Source organism: Mauremys reevesii, linkage group 7 (genome assembly GCF_016161935.1).
Source record: "Mauremys reevesii isolate NIE-2019 linkage group 7, ASM1616193v1, whole genome shotgun sequence".
Taxonomy (NCBI): Eukaryota; Metazoa; Chordata; order Testudines; family Geoemydidae; genus Mauremys; species Mauremys reevesii.
Window position 1 is genome coordinate 93,253,448 of NC_052629.1, and position 19,436 is coordinate 93,272,883.

At 54.9% G+C, this 19,436-nt stretch overlaps 4 protein-coding genes and 1 non-coding gene across 16 annotated transcripts; 2 read left to right on the forward strand and 3 right to left on the reverse strand.

The window, feature by feature from the left end:
- The first annotated feature begins 1 nt into the window (after position 1).
- On the forward strand, positions 2–11,657 carry LOC120409452. 8 transcript variants are annotated; one of them, XM_039547570.1, is made up of 5 exons: positions 2,571–2,585; positions 4,653–4,793; positions 5,271–5,481; positions 5,729–6,161; positions 11,525–11,657. In XM_039547570.1, the coding sequence occupies exons 3-5, from the start codon at positions 5,278–5,280 to the stop codon at positions 11,566–11,568; spliced, it is 681 nt and encodes a 226-aa protein (XP_039403504.1). In that variant the 5' UTR covers positions 2,571–2,585; positions 4,653–4,793; positions 5,271–5,277; the 3' UTR covers positions 11,569–11,657. The 8 variants fall into 8 exon arrangements, with proteins under 8 accessions (XP_039403505.1, XP_039403500.1, XP_039403507.1 ...); XM_039547568.1 differs by lacking the exon at positions 2,571–2,585 and adding an exon at positions 2,700–4,255 and having other exon boundaries at positions 4,623–4,793; XM_039547569.1 differs by lacking the exon at positions 2,571–2,585 and adding an exon at positions 2,700–4,255.
- On the reverse strand, positions 807–2,676 carry LOC120409456 (ubiquinol-cytochrome-c reductase complex assembly factor 3). Its single transcript, XM_039547576.1, has 2 exons — positions 2,457–2,676; positions 807–2,277 (listed from the first exon to the last, which is right to left on the reverse strand). The coding sequence occupies exons 1-2, from the start codon at positions 2,574–2,576 to the stop codon at positions 2,143–2,145; spliced, it is 255 nt and encodes an 84-aa protein (XP_039403510.1). The 5' UTR covers positions 2,577–2,676; the 3' UTR covers positions 807–2,142.
- Positions 11,658–11,992: 335 nt separating the features above from the next.
- CSKMT (citrate synthase lysine methyltransferase) lies at positions 11,993–16,560 on the reverse strand. Of its 5 annotated transcripts, none has more exons than XM_039547565.1 (3): positions 16,319–16,556; positions 15,712–15,943; positions 11,993–13,196 (listed from the first exon to the last, which is right to left on the reverse strand). In XM_039547565.1, exon 3 carries the CDS (start codon positions 13,177–13,179, stop codon positions 12,508–12,510), a length of 672 nt encoding a protein of 223 aa, XP_039403499.1. In that variant the 5' UTR covers positions 13,180–13,196; positions 15,712–15,943; positions 16,319–16,556; the 3' UTR covers positions 11,993–12,507. The 5 variants fall into 5 exon arrangements, with proteins under 5 accessions (XP_039403499.1, XP_039403496.1, XP_039403495.1 ...); XM_039547562.1 differs by having other exon boundaries at positions 12,478–13,196; positions 14,335–15,943; positions 16,363–16,560; XM_039547561.1 differs by having other exon boundaries at positions 12,478–13,196; positions 14,335–15,943; positions 16,319–16,560.
- Positions 16,087–16,236, reverse strand: LOC120369586. Its single transcript, XR_005583259.1, has one exon. It is a non-coding gene; the product is annotated as a small nucleolar RNA SNORA57 (small nucleolar RNA).
- Positions 16,561–16,573: 13 nt separating the features above from the next.
- C7H11orf98 (chromosome 7 C11orf98 homolog) lies at positions 16,574–18,984 on the forward strand. The gene is given in 5 exon segments (XM_039547574.1): positions 16,574–16,660; positions 16,662–16,682; positions 17,439–17,563; positions 17,956–18,053; positions 18,526–18,984. Coding segments are annotated over 5 exon segments (438 nt in total). The 5' UTR covers positions 16,574–16,588; the 3' UTR covers positions 18,648–18,984.
- The last annotated feature ends 452 nt before the right edge of the window (positions 18,985–19,436 follow it).

Below are 19,436 nucleotides of genomic sequence, written 5' to 3' on the forward strand. Positions count from 1 at the left end.
CAGGAAACACTGTGAGGGTGCGGTGTCACAGCGTCTAGTGTCCGTCTGTCAGTGTCGCCTACTCGCGGATAGTTCCGTGCTCTGAAGAACCTGCCCTTCCCAAGACCCCCTCCATCCCTGACGGCATCTGTCTAAGGCCCCTCTTGGGCATACCCTGATGGAAACAGTCTCCCCTCCTGGGACAGCTCCATTGCCCCCAGAGGAACTGGAACCCAGACTGCACCGCAGGGAAGATGAGGAAAGTTGAAGAGAGCCCTACAGCTCCAGGTCCCCATGACAAGCTCTTTGTGGGGCTGAGGTAGAACCATTACATGTCCCCAGCTACACAAACATCTGGGACCAGGAGCGTTGGCTGTGAGGGTAGCTCCTGGCTACTCTAGTTCCAGCCTCTCCCAGCAGAGTGAGCTGGAGGGAGGGAGTTCTCAGATACTCCAGGTCTGGCTTCTCCCAGCATGGGGTAGCGTAAGAAGCAGGACAGGAATACTGACTGTGAGAGGAGTTCTCAGGTACTCCAGACCCAGACTCCCCCAGCAGGGGTGCTGTAGGGAACACAGCATGAGCATAAGCTTGGGTTGGAAAATTTGGAATTCTCAGGAGCTGTTGCAAGGTTTTGTTTTGCCCTTAATAGTGTACATTATTGATACAAGTCTCACCCTTTACTGGGATTATCCTATAAATAATCAAACATGGTTCCTTCAGTATAGTCTGAATTGATACCAGAGCAAGGGGCACAGGCCAGGGCACAAAGCAACAGGAGGCTTAAGTAGTTTTTTATTTATATCAAAAACTTTATTAACTGTATTAACTATTATTCAACATTATCATTATTCCTTTGCACTGCAGTAGCACCAACTCTGCTCCATTCTGGTTCTTATACAGCCCTATTCCCTGGGGCATCTGGCTTCTTTGTGAATGATGCATTAAGTGATATGACTAACATTTGCCACAGCTGGTTCTTTCTACAAGGAGGAGCAAAGATTTTTGTTACTGCTATCATTATGGCTGGGGTTTTTTTAGAGATGATATATTCTATGTGCGGGTGTTCACAAAGGCAGGTTGGAGATGTGGCCCAGACCGTTGGAGTGGAAGATGGGGAAATTTGGGTTGATTCTTAGTTCCAGGGGGAGTTTATTACAACCTGGGATCAGCCCCCTGGGAAGCACTGTCTCTTGTACAGACAAACTGATGCCAGAGTTCTGTTGTGCCTGAGGAGCAGAGTGCTCTGCTCTACTGGTCCTGAAGCTTTAGGCAACTTGGGCTCAGCCATGGAGCACACTGAAGATAAGAACCAAGGCTTTGAGTTTAACTTAGGGGAAGAGGCAGGTGTGCTACACTCATGATAGCCTGTGCTGCTGAGAATATGAACTGCAGCATTCTCTACATCTAGAAGCTCCCATCAGGGATCTATGGGGAAGAGCTGGCCCCTACCCCAAGTGCACAATCCCAGTATACCATGAGAAGTAGGTACACCAAACTGACAGAAGGAAGCATAAAGCTACAATTACTTAATGTTTCTGTTGCTGAAGGCCAGTCATGCCAGGATCCCATTGTGCTGGGGGCTTTAAAGACTTAGAGCAAATAACAGACCCTACACCAAAGATCTTGCAATAGAAAAGCCAAACCCTCACCGGGTAATAAGACACAACAGCAGAGTGGGAAAGGTGGAGGAATAACAATATCAGCCTGTGCAGTTTTTAGCCTGCTGGGAGGGGCATCTCCCCCCAGCTGCCTGGATATTATCAAAATTCAGTTCTGTGGGAGGCATGATGATTAGCATAAGAGGCAGCAACCCCATTGCACCAGCTGCTTGAACTAGGACAACAGACAGGTCTTTACAACGTTACTAGGTTAGTTTATTAAAGACCTGAAAATGCTGCTTCTTTACCCCATGCTGTAGTTTTTGCTCTGTCAGATCTGCATGACCCCTATACCCAGTGGGTGTAACCAGGGGCTGGGAATAAGAGACAGAGGCCCCCCGTCAGCATAATGGTCACTGATCATAACAGCAGCTGACAGCCAGGGAGTGTCCATCCCATTCTGGCCTGTGGGAGACCACAGATGGCTTCAGGGATGGAAAATGCAGCCTGCTCCGTCTCAGGACCAGTTGCCTTGGCTCCCATTTGGGAGGGTGATGGTCGGGTGTCACTTGCTCCAGTCCGGTGAAGGCCGCCGGGCCACATTCTCATTTGTTTCAGCTGCCTCTTTGATCGCTGCCATTACCAGCTCATTCTGGTGTCGCCTCTCCGCCCAGCGCAGGGGGTTTGTCTCCGGCAGCTCCTGAGGAGAGAAGGGAGGGGGACGAGGTGTTTGGTGGTTTCTAGACCTCCCCCATCTCCCTGAAAAGAGAGGGGAGCGGCAATTTCTAGTTCCCTTCTCCCTGACCCAAGACATTTTGGTTTCCAGGCCCCCCTCCTCCGTGACCCGCCCCAGGGGAGGTAGTTTCCAGGTCCCCTCACCTTGGCCATCTCCCGCCTGCGCTGCTCCCGCGGCATTGCCAGCGCCCAGGCCACGACCCCCAGCCCCGTGGTCCCTGCCACCATCAGGCTCCCGAGCACCAGGCGTCGCAGGAGTTCCATTGGGGCGCGGTATGAAACACCCTGAGCCGCCACAGAGTTCGGGGCTCCCGGGGGATGGGGCGGACAGAAGGTAACCAGAGAGAGTGGGGGAGGGGTCCTGTCATACTACCATAGAGTGGCGGTATGAGCCAGGCACCACCATAGAGAGCATGCGCTATGGATAGAGCGCCCCCTTTTGCTACTATAGAGAGACAGCGGAGTGGGGCCAGAAAGTTCGATTTTTGCTACCATGGAAAGGAGGGACTGGTGGGCCAGAGAGTCCTATTGCAACCATAGAGATAAGAGGATTTACATGCCATAGAGAGGGTTGTGTACTGGGCTAGACTATCCGCTCCCCCCACTGCAGAGAGGGTGTGTGGCTGGGCCAGACGGCCCGATCTCCCACCATAGGGCAGGGGGCGTGGGTGGACCAAACCACCCAGCATAAAGGGGGTGGTGTGGGGCTAGGACGGGCCAGATACCTGCTCCCCCATCATAGAAAGGGGTGGAGCTGTTTTGTGGCTAGGTCACTGTGCCTGCTCTGGTCCCCGCTGGGCAGGCACCCAAATCCCCAAACGTGCTGCCCCCCTCAGAGAGCAGTCGGAGGGAAGCATGTTGGCAGGGGGTGACACAAGCTTTCCCTGCCCAGGCAGCCCCGTCTGGAGAGGCACAGAGGAGTATTTGTGCAGGTCTCAGTCTGCCTAGGCTGCTGCTATGCTCAGCACCTACGGAGGCCTTAGTTCCTCTGTAGTTAGTTCCACTGACCCCTCTCCCTGCCTCTTCCTGTGACTGGGCTTCCCCAGGCCAGGCTTCCCTCAGACAACCCCTAAACCTCGTGCATCAGGGCTCCGCTGACTCTGTTCTGCATTAGTCTTGGGCAGTGCACTAGGGAGACACGAATGAGCCAAATGGATTTCATCTGATCAAGCCCAGTGCTGCACCTGGCCAGGGGACCCTCTGTCCTGAAGGCAGCTCTGTTGTGGTCCCTCTCCACCATGTGGGGGGAGGGGGTGGGGATTTGTGCCCTGGTCCTCCCTGGGAAGCATTTGCACCTGCAAGTGGGAGTAGGGGGCACCCAAACTTCTGTCCCCATCCGTCAGTGGGGAAATCATTGGTTCTGAGGCTCCCCATCTTGAGGTCTGTAATGATGGAGAATGGTCTGGGAAGGGGTGGGGGTATTTCTCCCACAGCCCATGATGCTGTGAATGTGCCCCATGGTGGCTTCTCTAATCTGTCCAGGGCTCATCACCCTAATCCCATTAAGGCCCTTTAAACTTTGGGAGTCATGTAATCGGGCTGTCTTAGACCTGGGCATGACAGGGAAATGGGGCCACGGGGGGACCTGGAAACTGAACAAAGCTTGAGGTGGGCCTTCCTGATCCCAGGGGCTCTTGGACCCTGTACATTGCTCCATGGCTGACAAATTAATCCAGTCCTGCCCTGACTCAGTTCATGGTGAAAGCCAGCCTGCATCTGCTGATTCACTCTCTTCCCCCGCCCCCCAATGGCTGGAGCAGCCCCAGGGATCCAGTGGCCTTGCCCTTGGGTGTGCAAGCTTCATGCCAAAGGCTGAGATCTGGGTCCCCCATCTGGTCTTTAAAGAGCTCCCCCACCTCCAGGACAGCCAGTTAGCTGCTTGGGCAGTTCCCATGAGGTCACTAGATGATTAACTGAAGCCCTGATTCCAATCCTCCCATCAGGTAATTATCCATGTCCTGGGACAACTCCTGCCCAGGGCAGCAGCTGCCCCTGCCCCGATCTGGGCTCCCACCTTAGTCTGTAGGTGCAGGGGATGGGAACATCTCCCTGCAGCAGGCAGTCCTCATAGTATGGGGGATGGCATGGGGTGGGACCCAGGGCTGAGAGTGAAGTCCAGGGAGATGGGGATCCAAGAGGAGAGCACTCTCCCTGGGGTGGGGAGTATTGAATGCAGGGGGGATCCAAGGGCTGGGAGTACAGGGGGGCCCAGCAGGGGTGCTCTTGTCAGGTTAGGGGGCACTAACAATGCAAAGGGTCCTAGCAGGGAGCATTGACTTGGGGAATCCATCCCTCAACCCTCTATCCCAGCTCCCCCCCCCTCACCACACCACACCATAGGGGGGTTGTGCCCAGAGGATTAGCTTGGTGTCAGGACAAAGCGATTACGGCGCCTGGAGCATCTGTCAGCTCCTTGCCCTGGGGACTGCTGGGCCCTGTAATCCCCGCACATCCTGCGATGGCCCACGGCAGTGCCTGATGGTGAGTGACCAACCGGGGTGCTACGGGGTGTGTGTGTGTGTGTGTCAGCGCAGGCACATACTCCCTCTGTCCCCATAATGGGGCTTCTCAGGGAGGAATGGGATGATAGTCTAGCTGAAAGGGGGAGGTGACCCCTGGCAAGGATTGGGGGTGTCACAGTGAGGCTCTTTGGGGCAGGGAAGTGCTCCTCCCCCCCCCCCCCGGGGAGGGCTGGGAGTCCCTCTGTGTGGGGTCTGTGCAGCTTGGGATCCCCTACAGTGGAAGGACCAGTAGTCCCAGTGTGTGTATATGGGATTCTGTGGTGTGGGGAATCCTCTCCCCCCCCCCACAATCTGGTGAAGGGCCTGAATTCCTAGTGCAGAGGTGTCTGAACTTTAGGGCTTGGATCTTGGGGAATAGACGTGGGGCTTAACCCTGGCTGGGTGGAGGAAGGAGACGGGGCCATTCCTAGCTCTAATCCCCCGTTTCTACCCCCAGCATCGCCATGGCTGAAAGAACTCTGGATTGTGGTGGTGCTCCATCCCAGGCAGTGCTGACCCCTGGTGAGGCCTGCACCCCCACCCAGCTACCTGTGGCAATCCCAGGGCAGAACAGCCTGGCCCGGCCCCGCAGCACTGACCAGGAGATGCAGTGGCTATCAGAAGTGGGAAGGAGCCCCATCCAGACAGAGCCTCCCGCAAAGAACCAGGTGAGACACCCCCTTCCTGGGACATCCCCCCCACTGGGTCCTCTGGGATGAGGCCCCCATGGAGAGCTAGGTGAGCCCCGCAGTACAGAGCCCCCTGCGCTGCTGCCCCCACCTCTTGTGGATCAGATCCAGATCCCCATTCTCATATCAGGGCCTTACTGCCCTGCCTTCCCCCATGCCATTCCAGGTCTCTGGGTAGCTAGGCTCCCGCAGCGCCCAAACCAACCCCCTTATCCGCTGTGCCTAGTTCTTCCTGGAGCCATGTGAGAGGGGCAAAGGCGCCCCTACAGGGCCGTGCGAGGAGTTGTGCAAAGGTCTCCCTGAGGAGCTGTGCGAGGCGATGTGCGATGATCCCCAAAGGGAGCCGTGCAAGGTGGCGTGCGTGGAGCTGTGTGAGGACACTCCTCCCTGGGAGCTGTGCAGGGATCCCCCCATGGAGCCATGTGAAGGGCCATGCAAGGAGATGTGCAAAGATCCTCCCCCCAGGAAGCCATGCGAAGGCCCCCTTGGAAGCCCAGTGCAGGGGAAGGCCCGGCTGCCGTCCATTGTGGTGGAACCCACAGAGGTGGGAGAGGTGGAGAGCGGGGAGCTGCGCTGGCCCCCAGATGACTTCCTGCTGCTGGAGGGCGAGGACGAGCTCTTCACTGATGAAGAGGAGCAAGCAGCAGGGCCGGGGCCTGGTGAGTCTGGAGGGCAGGGCTGGGGCCTGGAGAGTGAGGGGCAAGGCTGGGAGAGCCTGGGGGGCAGGGCGGGGCTGGGAGAGTCTGGGGGCCGGGGCCTGGATCAACAGGACCGTGGGATACAGACCAGAACCCTTTGTTTTGGAGGCACCTCAGGATCTGGGCTCCCCAGCCTCCATGGCGAGAGCCCCATTGGGAGGGGACTGTGGCTCCATAAAGCTCTGGGGGGTGGGATGTGCTGCAGGAGCCCCTCCCCCATTCAGTGTATCTATGAGGCTATTAGGAGGTCAGGGCGTGGGGCTGGACCTGCTCTCCATCTCCATTCAGTGCCTCAGCCATGGTCAAATTGTGAGGGGAGTGTGGAGGGGATCCAGCTGGCTGCTGAGTCCAGGGGTCTGCTGGGGCCTTGAAGGAAGCTGCCAGAGGAGCTATAGGAGGCAAAAAGGCAGGGAGGGGCTTGTTAGTGCCTGGAAATGTACCAAAATAGCTCCTTGGACATTCTGGAGTGAGAGGGCCGTGATCCTGCTTAGCTCAGTCCACGCCCAGTGTTCACATGGGGCTTATCCCGAAATAGCTAGTGGGTCAATTTCCAAGAGCAGACAAGCCCTAGGAGGGATTTTCCTCTGTACAGGGTATTGGTGAGCCTGATCCTGGGGCTCTGAGGGCCACATTGGAGAATTGGAGGGGATCTGGAGGGCAGGAGAAAATGCCTGCCAGTGGGAGACTGAAAGAACTCTGCCTGTTTAGCTCAGGTGTCTGAGGCCTTCGTGGGGAGAAAACAGCAAGTAGAGAAGGGCTCAAACTGCACAGAGGCAGGCAGAACAAAAACAGTGGCTGGAAGCTGAAGTCAGAGTAACTTAAGTTAGAAACAAGGCCCAAATTTGTCCCAGGACAGGCGATTGAATATTGGAACAAGCTCCCCAGGGCAGGGGTAGAGTTTCCATCTCCATAAGAACATAAGAACGGCCGTACCGGGTCAGATCAAAGGTCCATCTAGCCCAGTATCTGTCTACCGACAGTGGCCAATGCCAGGTGCCCCAGAGGGAGTGAACCTAACAGGCAATGATCAAGTGATCTCTCTCCTGCCATCCATCTCCATCCTCTGACAAACAGAGGCTAGGGACACCATTCCTTACCCATCCTGGCTAATAGCCATTTATAGACTTAGCCACCATGAATTTATCCAGTTCCCTTTTAAACATTGTTATAGTCCTAGCCTTCACAACCTCCTCAGGTAAGGAGTTCCACAAGTTGACTATGCGCTGCGTGAAGAAGAACTTCCTTTTATTTGTTTAAAACCTGCTGCCTATTAATTTCATTTGGTGACCCCTAGTTCTTGTATTATGGGAATAAGTAAATAACTTTTCCTTATCCACTTTCTCAACATCACTCATGATTTTATATACCTCTATCATATCCCCCCTTAGTCTTCTCTTTTCCAAGCTGAAGAGTCCTAGCCTCTTTAATCTTTCCTCGTATGGGACCCTCTCCAAACCCCTAATCATTTTAGTTGCCCTTTTCTGAACCTTTTCTAGTGCTAGAATATCTTTTTTGAGGTGAGGAGACCACATCTGTACACAGTATTGGAGATGTGGGTGTACCATGGATTTATATAAGGGCAATACTATAGTCTCAGTCTTATTCTCTATCCCCTTTTTAATGATTCCTAACATTCTGTTTGCTTTTTTGACTGCCTCTGCACACTGCGTGGACATCTTCAGAGAACTATCCACGATGACTCCAAGATCTTTTTCCTGACTCGTTGTAGCTAAATTAGCCCCCATCATATTGTATGTATAGTTGGGGTTATTTTTTTCCAATATGCATTACTTTACATTTATCCACATTAAATTTCATTTGCCATTTTGTTGCCCACTCACTTAGTTTTGTGAGATCTTTTTGAAGTTCTTCACAATCTGTTTTGGTCTTAACTATCTTGAGCAGTTTAGTATCATCTGCAAACTTTGCCACCTCACTGTTTACCCCTTTCTGCAGATCATTTATGAATAAATTGAATAGGATTGGTCCTAGGACTGACCCTTGGGGAACACCACTAGTTACCCCTCTCCATTCTGAGAATTTACCATTAATTCCTACCCTTTGTTCCCTGTCTTTTAACCAGTTCTAAATCCATGAAAGGACCTTCCCTTTTATCCCATGACAGCTTAATTTACGTAAGAGCCTTTGGTGAGGGACCTTGTCAGAGGCTTTCTGGAAATCTAAGTACACTATGTCCACCGGATCCCCCTTGTCCACATGTTTGTTGACCCCTTCAAAGAACTCTAATAGATTAGTAAGACACAATTTTCCTTTACAGAAACCATGTTGACTACTGCTCAACAGTTTGTTTTTCTATGTGTCTGACAATTTTATTCTTAACTATTGTTTCAACTAATTTGCCCGGTACCGATGTTAGACTTACCGTCTGTAATTGCTGGGATCACCTCTAGAGCCCTTTTTAAATATTGGTGTTACATTAGCTAACTTCCAGTCATTGGGTACCGAAGCCGATTTAAAGGACAGGTTGCAAACCTTAGTTAATAGTTCCGCAACTTCACATTTGAGTTCTTTCAGAACTCTTGGGTGAATGCCATCTGGTCCCGGTGACTTGTTAATGTTGAGTTTATCAATTAATTCCAAAACCTCCTCTAGTGACACTTCAATCTGTGACAGTTCCTCAGATTTGTCACCTACAAAAGCCAGCTCAGGTTTGGGAATCTCCCTAACATCCTCAGCCGTGAAGACTGAAGCAAAGAATCCATTTAGTTTCTCCGCAATGACTTTATCGTCTTTAAGCGCTCCTTTTGTATTTTGATCGTCAAGGGGCCCCACTGGTTGTTTAGCTGGCTTCCTGCTTCTGATGTACTTAAAAAACATTTTGTTATTACCTTTGGAGTTTTTGGCTAGCCGTTCTTCAAACTCCTCTTTGGCTTTTCTTATTACACTCTTGCACTTAAGTTGGCAGTGTTTGTGCTCCTTTCTATTTGCCTCACTAGGATTTGACTTCCACTTTTTAAAGGAAGTCTTTTTATCTCTCACTGCTTCTTTTACATGGTTGTTAAGCCACGGTGGCTCTTTTTTAGTTCTTTTACTGTGTTTCTTAATTTGGGGTATACATTGAAGTTGGGCCTCTATTATGGTGTCTTTAAAAAGGGCCCACGCAACTTGCAGGGATTTCACTTTAGTCACTGTACTTTTTAACTTTTGTTTAACTAACCCCCTCATTTTTGTATAGTTCCCCCTTTTGAAATTAAATGCCACAGTGTTGGGCTGTTGAGGTGTTCTTCCCACCACAGGGATGTTGAATGCTATTGTATTATGGTCACTATTTCCCAGCGGTCCTGCTATAGTTACCTCTTGGACCAGCTCCCGTGCTCCACTCAGGATTAAATATAGAGTTGCCTCTCCCCTTGTGAGTTCCCGTACCAGCTGCTCCATGAAGCAGTCATTTAAAGTATTGAGAAATTTTATCTTTGCATTTCGTCCTGAAGTGAAATGTTCCCAGTCAATATGGGGATAACTGAAATCCCCCACTATTATTGGGTTCTTAATTTAGATAGCCTCTCTAATTTCCCTTAGCATTTCATCATCACTATTACTGTCCTGGTTAGGTGGTCGATAATAGATTCTTAATGTTATATTTTTATTAGAGCATGAAATTTCTATCCATAGAGATTCTATGGAACATGTGGATTCGCTTAAGATTTTTACTTCATTTGAATCTACATTTTCTTTCACATATAGTGCCACTCCTCCCCCTGCACGACCTGTTCTGTCCTTCCGATATATTTTGTACCCTGGAATGATTGTGTCCCATTGATTGCTCTCAGTCCACCAGGTTTCTGTGATGCCTATTATATCTATATCCTCCTTTATCACCAGGCACTCTAGTTCACCCATCTTATTATTTAGACTTCTAGCATTTGTGTACAAGCACTTTAAAAACTTACCCCTGTTTATTAGTCTGCCCTTTTCTGATGTGCCAGATTCTTTTTTATGTGACTGTTTATCATCTGACCCGGCCCTTACATTATCCTCTTCCGTCCTCTGCTCCTGACTATAACCTGGAGATTCTCTATCATCGGACTCTCCCCTAAGAGAAGTCTGTGTCCGATCCAGTACAAGCTGGCTTCCTCTCTGGAAGGCTCTTCAGTCAAATACGAATGATTGGGCTCAATGCAGGAGTGCTGGGGGACATTCTCCAGCCTGTGCTACACAGGAGGGCAGACTATGTATGATCTAAAGGTCCCTTCTGGCCTTACACTCTCAGCCTCTTTGACTGGGGGAATGATTCTGCCACTTATTCCCCGGGCCCACAACTTGGATGACTGAGTTGCTGTTTGACAACCTTCTTAGAGCAGTGCCCTGCCAGATTTGACACCGTGCCCTTTACCTTTTCCCACAATGCAATGAATAGTCAGTAGGTTTAAAACAAGCAAGAGGAGATGTTCACGCCTGAGGATCCCATTGCCTGGGGATGTTGTGCAGGCCAAAAGCATAACTGGGTTCAGAAAATAATTAGATGAATGCACGGAGGATAGGTCCATCAGTGGCTATTAGCCAAGATGGTCAGGGACACAACCCCATGCTCTGGGTGTCCCTGAACCTCTGACTGCCAGAAACTCGAGAATCAGATACTGGTGGGTCTCTCCAGCATTGCCCATACACTCGCCCTGAAGCTCTGGTACTGGTTACTGGTGGAGACAGGATACTGGGCTAGATGGACCTTTGCTCTGACCCCGTATGGTAGCTCCTGTGTTCGTATGACCTTTCCCTTGGGGTAGGGACCTTTCAGACGTTCTTCAGGCTATTGCAAGGTGCCCTCTGCGAGGACTGGCGCAGGATGCCACAGCTCACTTACTGCCTGGGCGCCCAGCTGGTCGGAGCTTAAGGAGGTGGCTGTGACCAATAAAGTCCTGGGACCATCCTGCCCAAGGGGCTGTTGCATCTCTCCTTGGGCCATCCTGCTATGACTGTGATCAGCAGGGATGTCTGAGCTGGGGCCCTCTCACTGAGGGTGCAGCTGGCAGGGCATTCTCTGCCAGGGCTCTGGCCCCATGGGCTTTGCCCCCCACCTATAGTTTGAGTTAGCCAAAGCCACCAAGCCACAAGGTATTGGGGAGGGGTCTGTTAACGCGGCTGGCATGGAGCTGGATGGTTAGTGGAGCTTGGGGCTGGCAGCTTCTCCTGAGGGTGAGGCTGAGGGGAGGAGAGGGGCCTAGGGACATGGGGGGAGGGGTCTGGGGAGCACAGAGGGGAGGGGCTTAGTATTTAAATAGATATTATCCTAACAGGGCCCCACATTGCCTCCTGTGCTGCCCCACAGGCTCTGACCTCAGGCCTCTCCCTGTGCTTTGTTTCAGGGCCCCCTGCTCTGGAGAGCAGCCTGGATGAAGTGCTGCTGTGAGGCTGCCAGGGGCCGAGGGAACCCCAGACCCCACTAGAGACCCAGCTGTAGCCTTGGGGGGGGGGGGTGTAGCTCAGGGACTGAGGACACCCTCCCCAGGAGCTGGACAGCAGCAGGAGAGGATGGGCCCCCTGCCACCAGAACCTTAGGGGGCAGAATAAGACCAGCCTGGGGCACCCTCCTGGCCGAATCCAGTGCCCCTCATCTGTGAGCAAGAGTTAGCCTGACTTTGATCTGGAACAGCAGCACCATGGGGCATGCACTGCCCCCACCACCTCCAGGAGCTGGGGCCCAGACTGGGCAACTGCTCTGTATGGCCAGGGGGGGCCCAAGGCTCAGGCGAGCTGGGGGTCTAGCCGCCTGCAGGGTTTGTGCTGGTGGGTATAAGCTGCCCCTTCCTCCCCTGTTGAGCTCAGCAATAAAAGGTTCCTGTCCTAGCTGTGGTGTCTCCCTGTGAAGTGGCTGGCGAGACCCTGGGAACAGGTGTAGTGTCCCAGTGGGGCCAGGCTCCCGGGGGCTGCGAGCGCCACACTTTCCGGGCCCCAGGTGGTGTCTGAGCTTTGAGGAGGGGAGGGAGGCAGCGATACCTGGGCACCTGCATCTGGGGTGTGGAGCCCCCAGCTGATGCAGTAGGAGGGGGCTGCTGTTCAAGGCGGGAGTTGCCCACACTGGGGGTGACCAGCCCTAGATGTAGGGGGATTGAGTACTGAGCCAGACTCAGCAAGGTGCTAATTCCTTTATTAATGATTCTCCAGCTGGCTTGGGCACCCTCACCCTGAGCACATGCTGCTGTGGAAGTCCCCTGACACACTGACTGGAGGCATCATCCCCTTAGTCCCTAATGCCCCCCACCCTGAGTCCTGAACTCCCTTTGGGCGGGGTCCCTGATTCCCCACCCCCATATCCAGGGCCCCATAGCCCAGGGTCTCCTGTGTCCTTCTAGTTCAGTGCCCCAGTGGTTGGTGTCTCCAGGGCCGGCCGGCAGAGCGTGTAGACATAGTAGCACATGCCACCAATGTGCCCGACTTCCTGCACTGTCACACCAGGCCCCCCAGCCTGCTCCAGGAAAGGGACCCTGGCATCTGGGTCCTCATCTGAAAACTGCAGCAAGCTGCCCCCAAGGCGCAGCACCCGGAGGCACTCGGCCACCAGCCGCCTGGCCTGGCCTGGCCCCTGGGCGCAGCGCAGCAGTGAATCACATGTGCCCTTGTCCAGCACCAGGTGGAAAGAACCATCCTCAAAGCCACCCCCGTCAAGGTCAGTGGCATCAGCTACATGGAGGTGAAGCTGGGAGAGGGGGTGTCGGGGTGGGGGGACCTCCTGGAGCAGCCGGCGAAGAGACCTGATGGCCACAGGGGACACATCCACACAGGAGATGTGGACAGGGTGTGGGGACTCCCGGTATAGCCCCAGGCTCAGATCTGAAGTGCCACAGCCAACTTCGAGCACCCGAATGGGGCTGGGATTGGGTTCAGGGGGGCTGCACCCCCGCAGGGCCGGGAGCAGGAGCCCAGAGATGGCCCTGTAGTCGAAGAACCAGTTGAAATGGCTGGGGGTGCCAGCTGTGTCCTGCTGCGTGTAGAAGCGGTCCCATGTGCCAGGCTGGGCCATGCTGTGGAGCAGGCCATCTGGGGAGAGGAAAGAGGGGTCAGTCCATGGGCTGGGGAGAGGGGGGAAGATCCCAGCATGGCCAATGGGGAGGGGTCTGAAGCTCTATAGAGCCTGGATTGCCATCTCAGCTCAGGCCTAGGCTGGATTCCAGCCCAGTGGAGTTATGATGGAGGGGAATTGGAGAGCCCCTGCCGCCCCTGCTGACTCCCCTTGGGTGGCTGGGTGATGCAGAGGGTGCAACCCCACCCTGGAGCCCAGGGGGCAATTTGCCCCAGGCCCCCCATGGGAGTTTTTCAGGGCCCCTGGAGCAGGGTCCTTCATTCGCTTAAAGGGCCCCAGAAAACTCTCAAGGGGCCCAGGCCACGAGAGCTTCTTCCACTCCCAGTCTTCGGCAGCAATAGGTCCTTCCGCTCCGGGACCCACTGCATGATCCCTGAATCCTCTGGGCAGCTCTGCTGGAGCAACCCTACATGGAGCCCACATATGCTGCGGAGCTGGGGATGAGGTAAGTGAGACTGAATGCTCCATTTCTGGGGCTGTGATCCCCCTGCCAACTGGCCCCATAGTGCTAGAACCACCCCTCCCCCCAGTCTGATCCCATCTCCCCAATCATAACCCAGCCTGACTCCATATGACCTGGGTCCTCATCTCTCCCCCAAGTAACCCCATAGGGCAAGGGCCCTTCCCACCCCTGTCCCCCAATCTGATCCCATCTCCTCCTAACCTTACCCATAGGGCTGTGTTCCCCATCTCCCCCACCCCAACTGTGAGACCATCTCTCCCTGCCCATGAAGCCAGGACTCCCACCTTCCCCCCAACCTAATCTCCCCTACACCTCCCAGCCTTACCCCATGAGCCCACCTCATCTCCCCTGCCCCCAGCATGATGGTCTAAAACCCAATGGGACCATGACCCCCATCTTCTGCCCCTACAACTGATCCAATGGGACTGGGAACCCCCATCCCTCCAGGCTTCACTCCATGGCCCCCCTCTCCCTGTGCCCTTCCCACTCCGTCCCCCCCCGCCCCCCACGTGGGAGACCCCTGGCCGGGGGTGAACTAGCACTCACTGTAGGGACCGGACGCATCCCAGCCCATCCTGCCGGGGGGAGGCCCTTTGCCCCCCAGATCACTCCGCCGCGGAGTTGGCACCCACCTGCCCAGGAGCAGAGCGGCCGGAGCAGGGGCCCCAGGGCGGGGCCGCGCCGCGGAGCGAGCATGAGCACTGCCATGCGGCGGGGCCTAAGCCCGGACTCCGGCTCCTTGGGGCGCGGCGGGGCCTCGCTGCCCCGCCCCCTTCCTGCGGCTCTGCGCTCGCGGAGGCCGGGCCCGGCCGCTCGTCTCAAGGACCCAGCCCTGGGCTCCGGCCCCCGCCGCTGTAACTCGAGCTGAGCGCACGTTCCCCTCCCCCCCGTGAAGCTACGTGGCTTCGCTCACAGCAACCAGCAGCTGTGGGCGGGGGAGAGATTAGCCTCGTGCCGGCCCCTCTCTACTCCCTGGCTGGGCAGCACCCGCCCTAGGAGCTGCGCCGTCTAACCAGCCCCAGGAGGGCCCTGCCGCCCATTACTGAGTGGCTGGGTCATAGCCCCAGAGGAGGGTTCAGCTCCACAGGGATCTTTTCCTCGCTCAGGCAGCTTGGGCTCCACCACGTCTCCTCACAGAAACGGCGGAGGCCAGCCAGCGCTTTAACACGAGTGGTCCTCCCCTTCCCCCCCCCCCCCATATGCCTAGCCCGCAAACAGAACCAGCCAACAAGAGGAACTCCATTCAAAGCTTTATTAGCGCAAAGAGCATGTTCAGTGAGCTTTCGTGCCAGGCGTTCACGCGCCCTCTTCCCCCGCACTTCTGATCAGAGGCAGCTGCTTTGCCAAGGTCAGGATCTCTTCAAGCCTCATGCTACAGAGGCTCGAACAGGACTTACCAAGCTCGCCCAGCAACAGAGCAAAGAATAGAACCACGGCCACCTGACTCCCAATGCAGGGGTCTCCCCAGTAGGCTGCACTGCCCCCTCCAGACAGAACTCCAGCTCAGCCCCCAACCCACAAGCCCGCCTACGCAAAAACTTGCACTACTTCAAACTAGAACACCTCCCCCGTTTTAAAAGCAACTTCCCTTAACACTCTCCTCTGCCCAACAGATGTAAGCCAAATAGAAACAAAGTTGGTTAAATCCAGGACCTCTTTGCTAAATTGTGCAAACAGACAAGTCTGAACAGTCACCTGCCCCATATCTGTGTCATATTGGACCTGGAGCATTAGCTCTTCCACAGAGGGACTGAGGCATTTTCAGAAGGGCTACGTGACACAGGAGACCAATATCCCATTTTCAAAACTACCCGGGCACTTAAGAACCAGTCCCATTAATTCATGTGGGCTCAGCACCCCTAGGCCCATCACTACCAGCCCCCTGAAAGGGGTATTAATTCCACCCCTCCTCCATTGAGCTCAAGTTTGAGCCCAAACCACATGGGGCCAGTTGCAAGCCAAGCTAGGTGCTATTTGCATGAGGATCAGGGACACACTATGCCAGGCACCTTAGAGAGGAGGGGTCCCTGCCTTAGGAGGTGACAGCCCCGGGCACAGAAGGAAGAGTGCAGACATTCACACCCGCAGAATCACTCCCAACCCCTCGTTAGGCAGCAGGTCTAGAGGCAGCAGGGCAGATCTGGAGAGGAGGTTGCAATAACGTCGTGTCTGGTTTCAAGCCCAAGCGTCAGAGCGCTCTAGCGACAAGAGTAGAGCTGAGTCCTCCCGCCCTGCGGGAACCTGAGAAGGAAAAAAAGATTGGTAAGAAACCCCCTCCCCACGATCTGTCACCAGGGCCAACCTCCCCCAACCCCTAGCACGGAGCCTTACCCCCCAGGAGAGCCCCCTAGCCGGGCAAACAGCCTCTCCGCGGGGCCGCAGCCGCGTGTCCCGGTGCTTGAGGATAGAACCAGCAGACGGGGAAGCCGCTGGCACCGAAGACAGAACACCGGGGGGATGGGATCCCCTTCCTCTGCCTCCGGAGCATTACAGAGCCGGGCACCGCACCGCCCGGGCCTGCCAAGAAAAGGAGGCGCCGCCCTAGGACCCTGCTTCCCGATATCCAGCCACCACTGGCCGTCCCCGTTCCGAGCCCCAGCCAGTCACCGCTCTCACCTTAGAGCCCCAGATCGGGCGAAAAATTCTTACTAGAAACGTACCACATGTGCCTTACGCCCTATCTCGGCTGCTTATAAGGCAGGCCAGGGAGGGACTCCACGTGCAGGGGTAGGGGCGTGGTCTGGTGCACCTTTGTTGTGACTGGCCAGCCGGCCTCCCAATCAGAGAGCTGCATCCGGCTCGACCCAATCAGAGAACGCGTTGCGAATTCAAATCCCCTGCGCGGCCGGACGAAGGTGGGACACGTGTCTAGGGGAGGCGGGAGGAATGAACCGGAAGACAAGTGTGATGATCACATCACGGGGTGTAACCTTCCAGGACCCGGAAGTGCTTTCGTCGGGGACCGCGAGACCAGGCCCACGTGGGTGCAGCATGGGGACCCCAGGAGGGAAAATCAACCGGCCCCGAACGGTGACTGAGAGCCGCCCCAGCCCTACCCCCGGGGCCCTCCCCAGGGTACCCCACCCGGTGCCCTCCTAGTCCCCATAATCATCCAGTCTCTCATGGGTCTTGTACGGGATTCCCCTCGTGGCCTCAAACCATCTCCTGTGGTTCCTCTCTATGGCCCCTCTATTGCCCCCATAACTCAGCCCTGCCTCTCCCTTTGCGTCATGCCCAGTCGCTCCTCAGATCCTCTTTGGCGGGTTCCTCCTTCCCATTATCTTGTCTTTGAGCGCCCCCCCCCCCCCCCGGAAATCGTACACCCTGATCCCCAGTTCTGAAACGCAATGTTTCCTTGGGACACCAGCCCCGTCACCCTTTTCCCCCACACGTGTTCTATAGTATTTCTGCAGTGCTGAGCCCCAGGCCCTTGCTCCCTGCCTCCCCCAACCCTGGGTTGAAAATGGGTGGCGGTGGAGGATTTTAGTTCTTGCCAACTCCCAAATTCTCTCTGACTCCCAACAAGCTGGTGACCATCAGACCCTCCCTCCTCCTGCATTGTCATTTGCTAAATGTATTATGATCTGAATTCTATACTGTTTTGCTGGGTTTGTGGCTTTGTGTCCTGTGCCCCTCTCCCTACCTTCCACCTGGGGTTTCCTAGCCCCTTGGCTGCGCCAGAGGTGCTACTGGTGCCAGGTGGTGAGTTAAGAGCCTTGTGCCTTTCTTCCCTCAGGAGCTGAAGAAAAACCTCTTCAAAAGACGCCGGGTTTTAAGCAAAGAGAAAAGAAGGAAGCATCAGATCACAGGAGCTGTGGTGGACAAGGGGCTGATCACCATCCACCACCTGAAGAAGCGTGCGTGAGTCCCTCCAGAGGATCCAGATACTACTCTGAGACGGAGGGCCAGGGAAGGGCATTTAACTATCCCAGCTCAGAATAAGCTCAGCGGCCCCAAGAAACATTCAGGCCTCACCGTCTCTTCAGACACTTGGGTTCTATCCCCAGCTTTGGGAGAGCTGTGGGGTCTAGTGGTTAGAGCAGGGGGCCCTGGGATCCAAGGCTCTTGGGTTCTGTTCCCAGCTCTGGGAAGGGGGTGGGGTCTGTGGTTTTAACATGCAGCTCTCCCTGTTACCACTGGACTCCAGTGAGCACCTGCAGCTGGGAAGTAGTAGAGGCTGCTGATTCAGCTGCTTCTCCTGGCTTCTACCCCGTCTCTGGGTGTAATATGGCTTTGGGTATCTCCCCCCACAGTTCCAGCTCGCGAGCCAACATCACCCTCTCAGGGAAGAAGCGAAGGAAGCTGATGAAGCAGATCCGTCATGCTGCCAAGGAGAAAGCCACCATGCAGGGTAACCCCTTCTTGGCTGTGACCCATGGGGCTTCGGGGAGGGTGGGTGTGGTCAGGGTCCTGAAATGAGTGAGTAACCCAAAGGGGGCAAATGAAGCTAAGAGTAGGGATGGACAGACTCTGCTCTGTAGAGGGGGCAGGGCTCAGGGTCTTCCAGCTCCTAAAATCTCATGATACCCACAATCCCCAGAACGTTCTGGGGCTTCCTGGCTAGTCCAGCATCCATAATGCTGGACTGGACCACGGGTGGGATGGGATCGGATCAAATTCATGCCTCCTCCACAGACTCCCTGTATGGCTTTGGAGGAGTCACTTAATCTCTTTGAGCCTAAGTTCTTAGTCTGTCCAGTGGGGATAATGATCTCTTCTCTGTGAGGGGGCCCCCCACATCTTGGCCGGGCTATGTGCAGCGTGACAGGGATTACACTACTGTTATATGTGCACCGATGATTTTCCTTTTCTCTTGTGCAAAGTTGAAGCTGTGAACCTGGCACAGACAAAAAAAATCACTGGCAGTGGGATGAGGAAGAAACCTGCAGCCTCCCAAGACGTGGAGATGAAGGAAGCAGAGGCTGGGCCAGGACTGGACAGCTGAACCACCAACTCCAAAACTTGGAATCTGCCCCACCCTTGCTTGCTGCATTGATGCCTGCAGCTCTGTGACTTTCCAGCCTCCTTTCCAGGATTCTTGGGGCAGATAGTGTCTTGTTCTCATTCTCCTGGCTCTACTCTATGCCAGACCCTGGGTGAATGGTCAGCTCCCAGTGTCTCTGGCCTCTACCTGCTTTTCTAGAGCTGAAGCAATGCCAATCCCATCTATGTGGGAAGTGATTGGCTGAACTGGGGCTTTGACATGTGACTCAGTGGTATCCTGTGAAAGAAATAAAATCATGGCTGGTCCCTCCGTGGGGCCAGAGGCACTTGGCATCTCAGCTTGTTTGTGCTGCTGCCTTTGTGGCTCTTCCATTGCGCCCCTCATCCCAGCAGTCTGTGCTGAGCATGGCAGCTGTAAGTCAGGATTTGTTTGCGGGACGGAAGGGGACAATGCCCATGTGTGAAATGAACCACCTTTGGAGTTTACCATCTCCCTCTGGCAGGACCCCTAGAGGGACAAGCAAGGGTGGGAGGGGCTTTTTTGGTAAAGAATAGTCTCCTTCTGCTTGGCCTTTAGGAGATAGGAACTGAGCTGGGCTAGGTGGGTCGCAGGGCAGTGGTTGTGGAGGGTCATTCCCCTTCAGGTTGAGCATCAGGAGGGCTCCTTCTGGGGGAGGGGCTGACTGTGCTGTGAGTGTCTGTAGGGAAGCTCACAGGTGTCTTAGTACAGCCATGACCAGGTGCAGCAGGGAGCCTGTTCCCTTTATTGGCTGAACACCCAGGGAACCGT